Source organism: Coloeus monedula, assembly GCF_965178545.1.
Source record: "Coloeus monedula genome assembly, chromosome: 21".
Lineage (NCBI taxonomy): Eukaryota > Metazoa > Chordata > Aves > Passeriformes > Corvidae > Coloeus > Coloeus monedula.
Genome location: NC_138801.1, coordinates 4,693,028 through 4,708,563, shown reverse-complemented (window position 1 = coordinate 4,708,563; position 15,536 = coordinate 4,693,028). Strand labels below are relative to the sequence as shown.

The 15,536-nt window shown below is 46.3% G+C and overlaps 1 protein-coding gene across 10 annotated transcripts in view; it reads left to right on the top strand.

Moving 5' to 3' along the window:
• PRRC2B (proline rich coiled-coil 2B) overlaps positions 1–15,536 on the top strand; it is a 46,935-nt gene that overhangs the window by 9,925 nt on the left and 21,474 nt on the right. For 8 of the 10 annotated variants that reach the window (XR_014227018.1, XR_014227019.1, XM_082295325.1 and 5 more), the window contains exons 2-13: positions 3,586–3,753; positions 4,678–4,855; positions 5,072–5,174; positions 6,113–6,185; positions 8,887–9,030; positions 9,658–9,899; positions 10,261–10,382; positions 10,838–10,980; positions 11,580–11,670; positions 12,073–12,265; positions 12,624–12,939; positions 13,550–13,746. Coding sequence is in view for 8 of the 10 variants with exons in the window: in XM_082295325.1 (XP_082151451.1) it covers positions 3,639–3,753; positions 4,678–4,855; positions 5,072–5,174; positions 6,113–6,185; positions 8,887–9,030; positions 9,658–9,899; positions 10,261–10,382; positions 10,838–10,980; positions 11,580–11,670; positions 12,073–12,265; positions 12,624–12,939; positions 13,550–13,746 (1,917 nt within the window). In the remaining 2 variants the exon portion in view is untranslated. The remainder of the gene's footprint in view (positions 1–3,585; positions 3,754–4,677; positions 4,856–5,071; positions 5,175–6,112; positions 6,186–8,886; positions 9,031–9,657; positions 9,900–10,260; positions 10,383–10,837; positions 10,981–11,579; positions 11,671–12,072; positions 12,266–12,623; positions 12,940–13,549; positions 13,747–15,536) is intronic. The other 2 variants (XM_082295328.1, XM_082295326.1) reach the window with 1 other exon arrangement.

The window sequence follows — 15,536 nt, the reverse complement described above, 5'->3', positions numbered from 1 at the left end:
GGTTTTCACATGGGCTTTTGCAGGACAGGCTCGGTAGATGCCTGCTGTAGCTCCAGGACTTGTATGCTTGTAAGGCTAATGTCTTTAAGACATTAAAATGTCACTGTTGCTCTCTGGATTAGAATTTACCCTTCTAAAAGGCAGTTAGACAGGGTCAATACCTAAAAATCGGATGCAGGGCAGTACAGAGTGGACATGAGGATGCCTGGGCAGTGGAGCTCTCTGCCCAAGTGCTTCTGCTGCAGTTATTTGCATCCTAGGATCTCTAATGGAACTGGTCATACTGCAGTATTTTGTGATTGCTCAAACACTCAGTGTTTTGCTGTCTGGTGCTGTCCCTGGATATAGTAGGAGATGCTGCGAGTCCTGAGAATGGGAAGAGCTACACTCCATGCTGAAACTGATAGCAAACCTTCCCCCACAGACCTCTGTAAACCCAGAGAGAAATCTTGCAGAAATGCTGGTGATTGATTTTTTTTTTTTTTTTTTTTAATGATTTCTCTGTAACAGGGGATACTGCTTTCTTCAGGGTCAGCTGTCGGGCACAGAAACCCTGAGCACAGGTCAGAGGCTCTGCCGAGGCTGTCGGTTTTCACTTGTCAGCATCAGCGTGTACCTTCTGGTTCCAGCTCTGCTAATAATGAGCATGCAGACTGGCAGTTCAGTTCTAAATAAATCACGATTTTTATCAGAAATGGCTTTGCTCTTCAAAGCTAGAAGGCCTTTATGGTCCCTGCCTGGATTCCCTGCTTAACTGTGTGATGGGAAGATAGTCCAGTGTTGTGCCAGTCTTGGGAGGCTCTGTGGCTTCTTTGAAGTGCTGTGGGTGAGCTGGGTGATCTCCCTGGCTGATATACCCTTGGAGTAGCTGGGATCTGCAGCTGGCAGGAGGGACAGGCAGCAAGGTCCTGCTCTCCCCGCAGCTCTGACCCAGCTCAGTTCTGCTGCAGCCTCTTTGCATAGTGACTATGGAAATTGCTCCACCTCTCCATGGTCTTGTTGTCCCCTTTGGAGCACACACATAACACATAAACAAAGATGTGTTTCATGTCTTGTTGAAGGAGTTGAAAGTAAATTTCATTTATCCAGAGAGCAGTTTTGTCTGTCCCAGAAAGTTTGACAAGGGGCTTTATCCCGACGTCCCCAGCTCCTCCGCTGTGAAGTGGTTGTTTATTCTTCCTGCATCCTTTTAATGATATAAGATGTAATCAAGAGGCAGCTGAGACCTGATTACGTAACTGTTGTCAGGGTTTCTCTTTGGCAGCATTGCCCTGTGTGTTGTTTGCACATTGACTTTCAGGAACTCAGGGGTTTTCTGTTAACCAGATAACTCCTGAACCTGATCTGGTAGATGGTTTGTTGTTGTTGGGTTATTTTTAAACACCTTCTAATTTTGTCCGTTTTGAGCTTTCTAAACTTCAAAGTGGGTTTTACTGCTTTTATTGTGAGTTTGGTGCAGGGTTGACATGGTGTGGATAGGCCCTGAGCCAGGCACCCTCTGCAAGGCACAGTATACCTGTACAAGTAGGTGGCTGTGCTTTTGCCAGCACAGCACCCTCTGCTCTTTGTTCTGCTCTGGGGCTCCCCACAACTCTGCCCCTTCAAAAAGCTCATTGTTCTCAGTCCAGCTTGTGCTTTCCTGCCAAGATTGTGCTAATCAGTGTGTTTTCTCCCTCTCTCTTTTATGTCTGTCCTACTAATAAAATACAGTGCAAATGGGTAAGTGAGGGAGGAGCTGTTGTTTCCTTTGGCACATAGTGGCCATCCGAGCAAAGATGAACCAGACTGGAGCCAAAGATCTGTTTGCTACTCTGCAGGAAAAGGTGCCTCAAGACTGCCAGCCAACCCTGTTGCCTCCACAAAGCCTTCATGCTGCATCCCCATGTGGTGGTCCAGCAGAAATGCTGTGAGGGGCTTCTTGGGGAGCCCGGTGTTTTTCCTGAGCAACCCGTGGATGCTGTTGTTGAGTGACAGAAAATACTCTTCTGTCTCTCTCCCTGGCTACCTAGCACAGAGTCCATGGCTTCTTGCACCTGACAGACCTGATTTAAATCCTGCAGTGCAAGAACAAATGCTGCACAACAAATGTTGTGCCAGGCTTATTGGTCAGACATCTGCCCCCAGCATCAGCCTTTAGATGGGCTTTACTTGACCGGTTGCACTTGGCACTGCGTTCCAAGCCTGGCTCTATCCAGCGTGTTCTCAGTCTGTGCTTTAATTTGTACATAATGTGTGATGGACTAATCCTCTTACCTGCAAATTGTGTTTGATAAGGCATTGCTGATGGGAGTTGTAGCCTTTGGTCAGATAGTTTCTTTCAGAAAGTGATGCTGTCTCTGTTGGAAAAAGGCTTTCAGCTGGGTGAGTTTCAGAAAGTGTGAGGTGTGGGAAGATCTGAGGGGTGTGTGTGTATATATATACATATATATATACACATGTATGTAGTGTTTTGTTACTCCCAACACAGAGTTGAAACCCTAGGATGGGACCTAGCAGATGGTAAAATGAAACTGCCAGCAGTTTTAGGCTCAAAGTAGAGGCTTTACAACAAGAAATGTGGAAGTCTAAATTATGTGCAGAAAGGTTAGATGAAGCTGCTAGATTTGAGAAAATTTAGAACAGAATGATGCTTTAAAAAAACAAAAGACAGGTCCATTGAAAGTAAACAAAGTGTCTTTTCTGACATAAAAGTTGATGTTACGGTGTGTATTGCCCATGTTTCAGCTTTGTCCCAGGCTCCAGGAGCCAAAAAGTCAATGTAAGGAGACTGGCTGCATGATGGGTGTTACTCACAGCATGTTGTGCCAGCAAAGATCAGATTGAAAAATAACAAACTGCATCTGCTGTGAAAAGTATATTTCAAGCTAAAAATTATGTTCAAGGTGCCAGCAACAGAGGAATGTAATTTTTTGGTAATGTGTTTGGAGAATTCATAGTAGAACAGCTGAACTCACAGGCTCAAGAATCTGAATCTGGTATGGCTGAGCAGGTTTTTTTTGACTCCTTAATTCTCTTTCCTGGCCAGCCAATGTGAAAAGGGTATTTGGAGAAATAGTTCTGTTGCCTTTCAGTGATGCTGTCAAAGCATTAATTGCTGGTATAACTGTGGCCAGTGTGGAACCATAATCTAAACATTACAAACCTAGCTGCCAGCGTTTCAGGGGAAATGCAATGATAAATTGCAGTGTGGTATAAGATACAAAGATACAGTGCTTTTCTGGCTTTTATGTTTAGGAATCCCTGTGTTTAGCTGCTTATTGTCAGACTTACCCTTCTAAAGCAAGGACTTGTTGACCCCCCCTCTCGTGTTCTCATACTTAGAGCACCTCACTTCTTTCAGCACTGGAGTGGTAGGAAAAAAGATGCTGTGAGAAGTGTGTTCCTGCAGTTCTTTTCATTCAGTTTGTGAATCTTAAAGCCCAAAAGCTTCTTGTGGCTAAAGAGGAGGGAGTTAAAACCTTGTAACTTGATTCGTGTGCTCACTGAGTATGTTCAGTTCTTGCTGTTGTGTGTGTGCTGTGTTTTGCTTGTCTGTGGCTGAACAATCCTTTTGATGGGGGTTTCCTGGTTCTCTTCTGTTAAAAGGCAGATCGGGAGCGGCGCAGAGAAATTTCCTTACTAGATGACATTTCATCGCAATGTCCGATCGTTTGGGGCAAATAACCAAGGGAAAGGATGGGAAAAGCAAGTACTCGACTCTCAGCCTGTTTGATAAGTATAAAGGAAAGTCAATAGAAGCTATCAGAACTACAGGTAAGAAACACCTCCAGAAAACTTTTGATGTCTTCCAGGAGTATTGTTGCAGAACTCATTCAGGTTGTTGAGCCTGTGGGACACCACTGGGTTGCAGTGTCTGTGCAGGTGTCAAAGCCTGTGTTTCATTAAGATGTAAAGGAAAATGTCCACGACTCTTTGTGCTGCTGTTGCTGTGGAGACATAGAGGAATTACCCAGGACAGCTGGGGGGCTCTTGGCCCTTCCATTTTGCCTGTGTCCTTGCTGCAGAGTGGACAGGTAGCAGGCTTAAATGGAAGCCTTACCAGGGCCTTAAGCTGTGCCAGGGCAGGGCACCTGAGCTGACTGAAGTGCCTTAAGCTGGTCAGACCTTGTGTGAGGTGAGAGTCATGGACTGAAGGCCACTGGGAAAGAACTGAGTTGGTTTTGCAATGGAAATATGACCAAAATTAGATAGTGGGTTCAAAAAATTACCTTGCCTGGACTGGTGCTAGATTTGGTGTGACAGTAGAAAACAAAAAATAAAATACTTTCTTAATAAATGTGGTCTGGTGGATAGAGCTGGAAAATGGAGACCTCAGGATTCCCGGGTTAGGTCACCTGTTTGTCTGCTGAGATGTGGACTTGGGTGGCCATTTCCCCAAGCTGTAAAAAGGGGGTGCTGCTTCTCCTTGGTGAAATGAAAGAGCTACCTGTGCAATCCTCCAAAAAGACACTGTGAGCACTTTGTTAGGGAGAAGGATTTTTCTCCTTCCCGCTGTAGGAGCTGTTTGCCAGCTGCTACAACAGACAGCTGCATCTGTGGTCCTGTGGGAAGCAACCTGTGTGTTGACATAGCAGCAGCACTTCTGTTGAGGCTGCACCCAGCCACAGGCTTCCTAATTAAGGTTAGTTATCTAGCAGGATACAGCCCTCTGACCTGCTGCTGTTCCTTTCTCACCAGTTATTCCTAGACATGGCTTACAGAGTCTTGGGAAAGTTGCTGCTGCCCGGCGCATGCCACCTCCTGCAAATTTGCCTAGCTTGAAGTCTGAGAACAAAGGAAACGACCCCAACATCATTATAGTACCCAAGGACGGTACAGGATGGGCAAACAAGCAGGATCAGCCAGACCAAAAGAGGTGGGTAGAGTGAATCTTTGGTAAGTTTTGTCAGGCAGGCAGCAGTGGTTGTGCCCTACTGTGCTTGGTGTCAGACGTTACAGGGATCAGTTCTCTGTTGTCCAGGCCCCTGCAGAGCCAGTGTTTTAGCTTGATCTTTTAGCAACTGCCAAATTGCCCAGAGTTGTTTTCCTGCCTTCCTTCCCCTTTGGTCTCACCTCTTCTGTCTCTGCTCAGTTCCAGTGCGACGGCTGCACAGCTGCAGGAGTCGCTGCCGCAGCAGGGTTTGCAGAAATCTGTCTCCAATTTACAGAAGCCGACACAGTCAATCAGTCAGGAGGTAGGTGCCAGCAGTCTCTGACTGCCACCCTGCTTCCCCTGTCCCCAGGCAGCTTGAAGGCTTTAATTGCCTGTGCTGCCTTGCACTTAAGAAAAAGCTCCTGTATAATCGGTTCTCATGGAAGTGACTCTCTTGAGTCCCAGCTGCTGTGCACTGGGAGTGTTGTGCTGCAGGTTACAAAAGCAACATACACAGAACTATATTTCTCAAATGTGTGCAGAAAGTCTAGTTGCAGTCTAGAAAAAAAATGGCTGGAATATGGGATGGCTGGTTAGCACTTCTAAACTATTCTACTTTGGTTGTAATTCAAACGTCACTTGGTGACAACAGATCCAGCTCTTGCTCCCAGCCTGATGAGACTTGATGGGAAAGATCTGGTTATGTGGGAGAAATAGCCAGTGAAAGGACCTGAAAAAGCTACTGGCAAGCAAGAAAGTGTCTCAGAGAGTGCAAGGACCTGGCCCCATGTGTTGCAGATCTCACACTTCCTGGCTTAAAAAAAATTCCCAACCCTTGAGGTTCAGGGAAATCAGGACAGGAGTTACGTTTTGAAGAAGAGTAGTTAGTGCATGAGAAAGTAGGGTAGCCTTCAAACTGAGGTGTAGCATGGAACAAATCTGGAAGATTAAGGAGACCATTTGGAAAAATGCAGCAGAACAAAGGGAAAGCTTGATGAGAGTTCAAGTTGGGGAAACGGTGAAGATGGGCAGAGGAGACATTAGGGCAGAGCAGAGAAGAGGATTTTTGCTGTAGCTTTTGTAGTACACTGGAGTGGGGGACAGCTCACTGTAGCCCCAGCTTGAAGCTGTGGAGACCTGTGGTATCTGGGTGATCTGGAGGCCTGAACCATAGCAGGTGCCAGTCAGGAAATGAGAAACAGTCATGAATCTTAACTGATCTGTGTTGGGCTTTCTTTTTTTGCTTTGTTTTGTTTTCAGAGTACAAATTCAGTGCCAGGTGGACCAAAGTCATGGGCACAGCTGAATGGAAAGCCAGCAGGACAAGAAGGTGGTGAGTATGATAAAGAGGAATGGTGTGTGCCTGTTTTTCCCAGACAGGCATGAGATGGGGTGGTGGGCTCCATTTCTTCCTGCCCTCCCTGTCAGCCTGGTGCAGAATGGGAGTGAGGCCTTCTGAGTCCTGTTTTCAGTCTGTGTGGTGTGTCGGCTGGAATATGATGCAGCTGAATCAGGGCTGCCAGTGCAAGACAGTGCTTGAACAGAATGTGTCTCATGGCTGCATTGAACCAGAGCAAATCATGCTCTTGGGGTGCAGCAGGGAGTTCTGGGAGGGGAAGGTTCTGAAGGAGAAGGGAAATGTTTGCCCCGGCATGAGAATCTTCAGTCAGCCCAGAGCAGTGTGTAATAAAGGTGCAGTAAGCAGAGTGAAATTCGGGGCGGGGGGGATTGGTTTAGAAGAGAAGAAGAAAGGAGAAGGGACATTAGAGAGGGGAAATGTAGGCATCTCCATGGGTAGTAGCAAGAAGGGCATCTTAACCTAACTGGGTAGTCAGAAGTGAGGCTGGAATGTTCTTGTACAGAACTCCTTGGATCCATGATCCAAGGGAGTTGCAGTGGCAGTGGAGCTGCTGCAGGGTCCACCTGCCTGCACATTGGCTGAGGCCTTGCTGTTAAGTCTCCCTCAGTAACTGTGCTGCTAATGGCTTCTGCTTGACTGAGAATCCTGAAGCAGTGTTAACATGAATTGGGAGTTTAGTTGTCTTCAGATGCATCCATTTCCACACAGGAGGTGGTTTCCAGCTGCACTGAGTAGTGCCATTAAAACCATAGGGAGAATAACGGCTCAGTTCCACTTTTAATGTGAACAGACCTGGAACCATTCACTTGTCAAGTGAAATTGCAGAGAGATTTGAAAGAACTGCTGAAGAGACAGCTGCTGATTGCAGAAACAGGGGGGACAAGTTTACCCTAAATTAAATGAGGCCCTTAATGAGAGGGTGTTTCTTGAAGGCTAAATGTTAAAGCAGAAATTTGTACTTGCCTGAGGTTGGTGGCCAGTGCAAAGACTGTCTGGTTAATTGGTACTTTCTTGAGTCTTGCTGTGTAGACCTCCTGTACAGTCATTTTGAAATCTGATCATCTAACGATGTTCTTAAAAGATTTTTTGAAAACTCATTCTAGGTCACACTTAACAATGTAGAGTTCTCAATCCAAGAAAACAGTTGCCTATGTGGCTAAGGGCAGCTTAATTAGAAGATAATTGAATCACAGAAGCAGCAGAAACCTGTCTGAAAGGATTTCTTAGGCCATCCCATGCTTGCACCTCTTCTCTAGTGGCACTGAACAATGGCTTTTCCTTCTAAGCTAATTCAGATACTACTAAGAGGAGAGTCTCTTGCTTTTTATTCTTTTTTATGTCTTAGAAGAGGGCTGCACCCTCCTTTGGAGGGTGTATCCTGAAGAAAAGTGGTCTAATAAATTAATTATGGACTTCTCCATGCCTGTGTTTTCTGTATAAGGGACATTTGGAGGGAAAAAAAGAGGCACCAGACTTTTTTCAGTGTGATGCTGCTCAGGGTTAGAGTACAAATTATTAATGGCTGCACATAAATAGTTCTTACATGGTGCAGCCTTACCTGGGGGTGGATGTCTCCCCTGAAAGACACTTACCTGTGCCGTTCTAGTTCAGTAAAAATCAGAACTCTTCAGGAAGTCTTAGCTATGTTGTGATGTATTTAGGCAATGTCCTTCTCAAGTAATTTCATCTGTCTAAAATTGAGGGTGTTTCGGGCAGCTGTTGCAGAGTCTTCCCTGGAAATTTCACATGGGAGGTCTTGTGCAGTGTGCAAGTTCCAGAAAATAAAAATGACTTAAGCCAGTCTGTCTTGACTCTTCAGGGCAAGGAAGGAGAAGGATGAGACTCTTGCAAGTGTTCAGTACTCATTGCTGATGCTTCTAATATAATTCTGAAATGCCTTTTTTAGAGAGCATTAGCCAAGTAACACTGAGAAACAGTTCTCAGAAAAAGCAATTCTTCTAATGTCTAATAGTACAGTAATGCTAGCAATTTCCTTTTTTTCAGTGTTATCTTGCCAACAGATTTAGGAGAATTGCTGTGTTTTGTGTTCCAGTCACTGGCAGGTCTTTAGAATTGACAGAGAACTGTTGTTCTGGGGTGACTGATGACTCAGCAAGACAATTTCCAGTGACTAGAAATGAGCCTGGCCTGATCTGGCCAGTGATCTGCATCTTGAAAATGCTGCAGCAGGGAGGAGAGCGTAGCACGTCTGTCCTTACCTGTGATCTTTCACTGATACATCAACAGAAATTTTAACAATTTGCTTCCCTGGCAGAGTGAGGTGTGAGCAGAAAGAGTCTCAATATAAATGTCAAATACTTGATGGCAGGGTATCATTTATGAGTGATCTTGCAGAATTTTTATCTCTGCCTCTGTCTAAGTTCTGTACTTCACAAAAATATTCGGAAGCTGAGAAAGTTCACTGACTTCGTTGAATGTGAGAATAAATAAAGATCCTGAGTGTAGGAGTGCTGGGTGAGGACATGTGTTGTTGTGTTGGTGACAGTGTCTGAGAGTGTTGGGGATGTGAAGTGAGGTGCTGGTACGATAGCAATTTGGGTTTAAATATGCCAGAGGCCCAGATTCCCAGGAAACACATTTCCAGGCTGATCTCATAAGGGAGTTGAAACAGTGGAAGGATCTTCTCTGAGTCCAACACTTATTTGTCTGACAGGTTCAAGGGCCTCAAGCCGACTGTTATCCTTCTCTCCCGAGGAATTTCCGACGCTGAAAGCAGCTGGCGAGCAGGACAAGGTTGGCAAAGAAAAGGGCGCCTTAGATCCGTCGTATGGGCCAGGACCAAGCCTCCGCCCCCAAAGTGAGTGAAGGATTGTCTTTCTGCCTTATCCCAGCACATGAACCATTGAGTCTGTTTTGGGCAGGGGGTGCCAGTTTACAACAGTACCAAGTACTCCATCCTTATATTTCCTTTTATCTTTCTATGAGCTTACACGTGTCAGGCCGCTTAGCAGATGATCACGTGGTGCTGATGTTCTGTGGTCCAGACAGCCAAGTATGGATTGTCATCTACTACACTGTTTAGTAAAAATTGCTGTGTGATGTTGCAAAGCAGGCCCCTTCCTGGGCAAGGGGAGCCACAGTGAAATTAGTGTGTGGTGTAATGTGGCTTCTCTTTGAGTGTTTTTGCATCTAATTGGCCTTAATTCTGCAGGGTAAGGACTGTGGAGATGGGGAACAGAGTTGGTAGGAGTTCAGGTTTATTGGCAAATAAGGACACCACTGATGCAGCAATTACTTAGTACCAGCTGATGCTGCTCCTCTCTTAAGAAAATAAACACAGTTGGAGATTTTTATTGGTCCTTGATATTTTTCTACAACCTTAGTGTAATTAGGGCTTGACCAGAGCACTTGAGGTTTTGAGACTTTCTGGTAGAGTGGCTGCCTGCATTTACAAATATTAACATAGTTATTACCTCCCTTCCAGATGTCACCAGTTGGAGGGAGGGCGGTGGGAGGAACATCACCTCTGCCACATCTCTGACCGCCTCCCCTGCTGAGCTGGGCAGCAAGACCTCCAGCACTGGAGACGGGGCCCCCTCCTCAGCGAGCGCCAGCGATCCCAAGGAGCCGTCTCTCCGCCCAGCTCAGCCTGTCCGCAAAGGGGCTTCACAGTTCATGGGAAATGTCTACCAGCCACCCACATACCATGACATGCTACCTGCTTTTGTAAGTGACCCTTTTTCCACAAGTGTGTCCTCGATTCTTGGAATGTGTGTGTGGGTTTGAAATCAGCTGAGATGTATTTTCTGGACTCTCGGTTGGTTTTTGGGGCTTGCTCAGGGATCCTTCTCTTGACGTGTTTTTAGTTTGTGTAGCACAGCCTTGCTCAGCCCAAAGAGAAGTTGCCCCTTTGCCTCTGGAGCTGGGGAGGGAACCATTAGCATGTGGCCTGTTGGGCAGACAGATGTGAAATGTTCGTTTTCCCTTTGTGCGGGTGCCACTACTGTGCACATGTTGTAACCTCATCTGGGTAAACCTTCCTATGGCAAGGAGAAAAACCAGGCTGTTTTGCTTTGCCTCATTCCAGATGTGTCCACAACAGCCATCCGAGACCCCTGCATCGCTGGACCGAGGGTCTTTCCCCGTTCCTCAGCTTCGGCTTGAGCCCCGGGTACCTTTCAGACAATTCCAAATGAATGACCAGGATGGGTAAGGCTGCCATCACTTTCCCACTTGAGAGGCAGGTTCAGGGTGTGACATGAACCTTAAACTAGACAAGAGTTTGGGCCAAGGATGCAGCTGCATGTGTGAAGCTGCAGGCACCAAAGGGGAAACCCTGTTTTTTGCCCAAAGGAGGAGTGCTTTGCTCCAGCTACACAGCAGCTGAAATGTTGCAAGGCTGTAGGCATTGTGTGTCTGAAGAGCAGGGGGACATGGGAATTGGTGTGTGATCCTGGACTGGAGGGGTTGCAGCTCTGATCTGTAAGTTCTAGGAAGTGCATACCAGGTATACAAGGCGAAGAAACTGCTGGACAGGGAGAGAAACTCGGATGCATTGTTCATAAGTGCCCAGTAGAAAAGGACTGATTTGGTGTTACAAACTTGGCTCTGCATTCTTTAATTTTCTGTTTGCCGTTTCTGACCAAGTCTGTGTTTTCCTGCAGAAAAGAGAACAGGCTCAGCCTGTCTCGCCCAACCCGCCCAGTTCGGCAGCAGATGGAGCGAGTGCCTCGTCCCACCATCATCAACGCAGAGAACCTGAAGGGGCTGGATGAGCTGGACAATGATGCAGATGATGGATGGGCAGGTAAAGTACCTTCATGCTCTAGCTTTGTGTAGTTGTGAAATTGCTGTTGGTGTAAATGATGACACAATGGATCCTTCTGATCCTTCCATCACACTGTGCTCAAGGAACCGGATCTGAAGACTCCTAAAATCTGAAAACACCAAACACAGCAGGAGGAATAGCACTGTGGGTGCTGGGAAGGAGACTTAGTCCTGCCTTCTCAGTCATGGCATTCAGTATCCAATTGCACACAGCCTATCTTGGTGACTGTCTCCTCATTTGCAGCCCCCGTTCCCAGGCTGTTTGTGCTCCTCCTCTGGGACCAGCCCAGCTGTTCAGCAGTGTGTGTGTCCACACCGCTCACATAATTTCTTGCTTGATGGAGTTGAAGTTGTCCCTGCTCACTGAGGAGAGGGCTTGGTAGATGACATTAAAGGTCCCTTCCAACCCAAGCTATTCTGTGATTTCCAGGACCAGTGCTGGACATTTGGCTTTGCGAGTAGTTCATGCCAAGCGTGTGTGTCCTGTAATTTAGTGCTAAAGTGGGGCATAAGCTTTATCAGGACAAGAGACCTGTTTCTTTCCTCTCATAAATCCATTCTCCCTTGCTGCCTTCATAGGCATTCATGATGAAGTGGATTACTCTGAGAAACTAAAGTTTAGTGAAGATGAAGAAGAGGAAGAAACTCTTAAAGATGGACGACAGAAGTGGTAAGAAGTTGCTCTGTTTGCACCTACAGTTGTTTCAGTAAAAGTGAACAGTACCAGGGTCTTTAAAGACTTGTCCTAAATGTGGAGTCTTGATCTCTTGGATTTGTTGCTGTGACTTTGTAGATTCTACTGGCCAGTGTTTGAGTGGTCTTCAAGGATATGTGTAGGTCTAGCAGCTGACTGCCAGTTTGCCAGGCTTTTTTCCTCCTCTTTTCTCACCTTTATCCTGCTGCACAATAGTGGAGTTGATCCTTATGCACCTTAAAGAAAAGCACATCACTTCTGGTAGCGTTTCATGATCTTTCCTTTTTATTAGAGTCGGTTGCCTTTGCCACTTGATAAGGCTGCAAGTGCTTTCTGAGGCAAGTAGCAAATGCAATAATAAAGCTATTTATGTGACAGGAACAGCTGGGATCCCAGAAGGCAGCGACAGTTGTCCCTGAGCTCTGCAGACAGTGCAGATGTCAAGCACACCTTGGAGGAAGGAAAAAATTGGAATGATTCAGTTGGTTTGTCCCGGCCAGTCCGGAAAGTGCAGGATTCACAGCAGCCTCCAAGGAAGCTGAATGGCTGGAGCTCTGCCTCAGAGTACCAGGTAGGTTGAACCCACATGGGTGAGCTGGAAGCCCATCTGTGTCCTTAAGAGGCCAGTTTGACATTTTATTGAAAATGGGATGCTGATGAATTTTTCTGTTCTTAGTTTCTATCCACATCTTTATGCATAACACTTCCACTAGGGAAAAGAAATTGAAGCTGGTGCAGAACAGTGGGATTGTCAGTGAGAAAATGGAGTTACTGAACCAAATAGCAATAACTCTCCCCAGTAACGGGGATTTGTGCATGAGGCTAGAGGGGAGAGAGTCAGAAGGGGATATCCTCAGCATGGGATGCAAAGCTCTAGAGAGAGGAGCTAGCTGGGTCATGATTATGGAGGAATGTTTTTTCTCTGGCAGAAGCCTGCACTGGGAAGTGTTCTCAGGCAGCAGTCCCTCGAGGATAAAGAAGAAAAGGTGCCTGTGAGACAGAAGTTTGTGCACTCTGAGATCTCTGAGGCTGTCGAGAGAGCCAGGAGGCGACGGGAGGAGGAGGAGCGGCGTGCCAGGGAGGAGCGCCTGGCAGCCTGTGCTGCAAAGCTCAAGCAACTTGATCAGAAATGCAAACTGGCTCAGAAGAGTGGGGAGACACAGAAACACACAGGGAATGAAGATGTGCGACCTCCCAGCACCGAGAAAAACACTGCACAAGAGAATGGCCATGCTTTCCGTAAAGGTACAGAAACACTGCCTGCCTCACCCTGTAAAAATTGCTTTTTTTGCCATTGTGCTCATCTCTTACCTGGAGTGGGGGAGTTCCTGGGAGGGAGTGTTCAGAGGGCCCTTCAGCTGCCCTTGAGGGATCTGCTGCTTCTTGCATTCTGCAGAGTATTTTGCATTGGTGAGGAAGGTTGATTAAATAAAAAAAAGCTATTGAAATAAATACAAACTTCTTTAGTTGCTGTGCTCAGTGAGCTGTGCTAGCAGGGGCCTTGTTGGAATGGGCCTCATGAGCTTCTCATGATTGGGTGATAATATTAAGTGCTCATGGCTGTAGATAGAAAATCAGTAAGTGCTGGCAGATTTAAGGACTAATGGGAAAAGGACTTTCTCCCCAATGCTTAAGCAGAAGGCTGATAGCAAAGGAGGATCTCAGAATTTATCACGAAAACCAGATGGACAAAACCCTTTTTAGGCTGTCAAGATAGAGGTTGTGCTATATATGGTTGTAATAAGGTTCAGCCATGCAGTCAGGACATGCCCACACCTGTGTATGTTTGGTGGTGGTGGGGCACTCCCAGCTCTGTCATGAGCAGGCTCTTGAAGGCTTGTTTTCTTCTCTGCAGCAACCCCTGAGTTTCACACGCAGGATGCCTCTGTTGGCTATCTGGAAGAGGAGACTCCTGCTCCAGCAGCAGCAGCCCAAAGCAGCAGTGAGGAGGAGCTCAGAGAAGCTCCCTCGCCAGCACAAGAATTCAACAAATACCAGAAGTCTCTTCCCCCACGATTCCAGAGGCAGCAGCAACAGCAGCAACAGCAGCAGGTAATGGCTGTGAGCTCACAACCCTCTTTTCTGGACCCCCACTGAATCATGGGGTTCTCAACACCATCAGTCTTTGGGCTGGGAGGAGATAAATGGGTTTTTACCCTGGCCTTTTTCAGTACTTCTCATCATGGATGTATCCTGACTGATTGGGTAGAAAGGCTGTATGAGCTACATGAGTTTTCCGTGCACCCTGTGATGCTGAAGCTGTTGTGGGTAGGGCTCAGCCAGGTTTGTCACTTGCCTAGGAGAAAAATACAGTGCTGTCAGAAATGCTGACTTGTCTTGCGTGGTTGTCTGGGCATCTCCTGACAGTGGGAGCTCTTAGGACTGTGTGGTTTGTGGCAGAGCTCTGGTTTACAAATGGCATGAGCAGGAGAAGCTGGGGATGTTCTGCTTCCCACGTCCAAAACCATGAGCGCATCAGTGGCTGTCTTGGTGCTTGTGTAGGCCTGGCCCAGGGAAGCTTCTGTTCCTTGGGCTGGCGCTGAACCTGATGAACATCTCTTCTTACTCTCTGGCACAAGATGAGCTGCTGTTCTTCAGCACTGCTGCAGTGACTGAATACACAGGACAGGGGAAGGGAAGGGAAACCCTTGGGCTTCAGCTGCTTCCATTTCACTCGGTGCTTGCTGTGCTCTTACCATTGTTATGTATGGGCAGCCATTTGCTTGCCAGGGCAAACTGTGCTTAGGTTGGCAAGTTGCTGGACTGCTTCTGGACTGGGAGGGAGTTCTGGTGTGGCACGCTTCTCATTCCACCTCTTGCCTTTGCAGAGGGCCGATTCTTTGCTCTCATCTACTACCTGCTTGGGTTTTTTTCTGTGAGGCTCTTTCAAATAATTGTTTTCTTTGCACCATAAAAATGTTTGGTCTTAAATGTTTCACTTTTGTTGCATTGAAAACTCTCTTCTGGGGCACTGAGACATCAGCTGAACTGCTTTGTGCATCTTTGCTCTTGCCTGACCTTTCCGTGCTGTATGTGCCATATGTGCTGTGCAACTCTGCTTCCAGATGCAGTGAGCCTCTAAAGGCAGCAGGGCCAAACCAGGGGACAGAGGACTCAGGCTTCAGATAATGCTAAGTTAATTGCCATTCTTCATAAAATAACCACTTGAAATGTGATACAATCAACTCTGCCGCAGATCTTAGCAAAGAGCTCACAATTGGCTTTTGCTTGGAAGCTCAGTAATTGCTCTTTTATGGATGTTTCCTGTGCTCGTTGCTCAGCAGTTGACATTTTCATGATTCAGATGTACAGCAGCAAATGCTGCTTAATGTTACTCTTGAAAAGAGATGCTCTTAAACAAAAAAGAATTGGATGTCTTTGCTGTCATGCTAATAATACCACAGGTCATTGCTACTGGAAGAACACGAAGTTTTATTTTATTTTCTCTTATCCTCTGTGATGTTAGTATGTATGAGGCAGTGCATGTTTTGGCTGGCTTGTATTGCTGCTTTAGTAGCTCTATGAAAAGAATAAAATGGAAAAGTTTTGGTTTCACGAAGGAAATATTTTCTCCAAGGTACCGGAGGACTAGATAATGTAGATATAATCTGCGTTTATCAAAGCCTTCCTTGCTGTAATGATGTGTCAGATTCAAAGGTCTCTTTTTTGCTCTGCAGTTGGGGATTGGCTTTTTTAATAAACAGTTACAGTATCTGACACTTGTAAGCTTAGCAAAAAAAGATGGTGGCAAGTTTGACACATAAGTAGATGCATTTCATGTTAATTGGAGCTGTTTAGTGTTTGAAAGCTTTCTTCAATATGTAGAACTCCCTTCAAATATA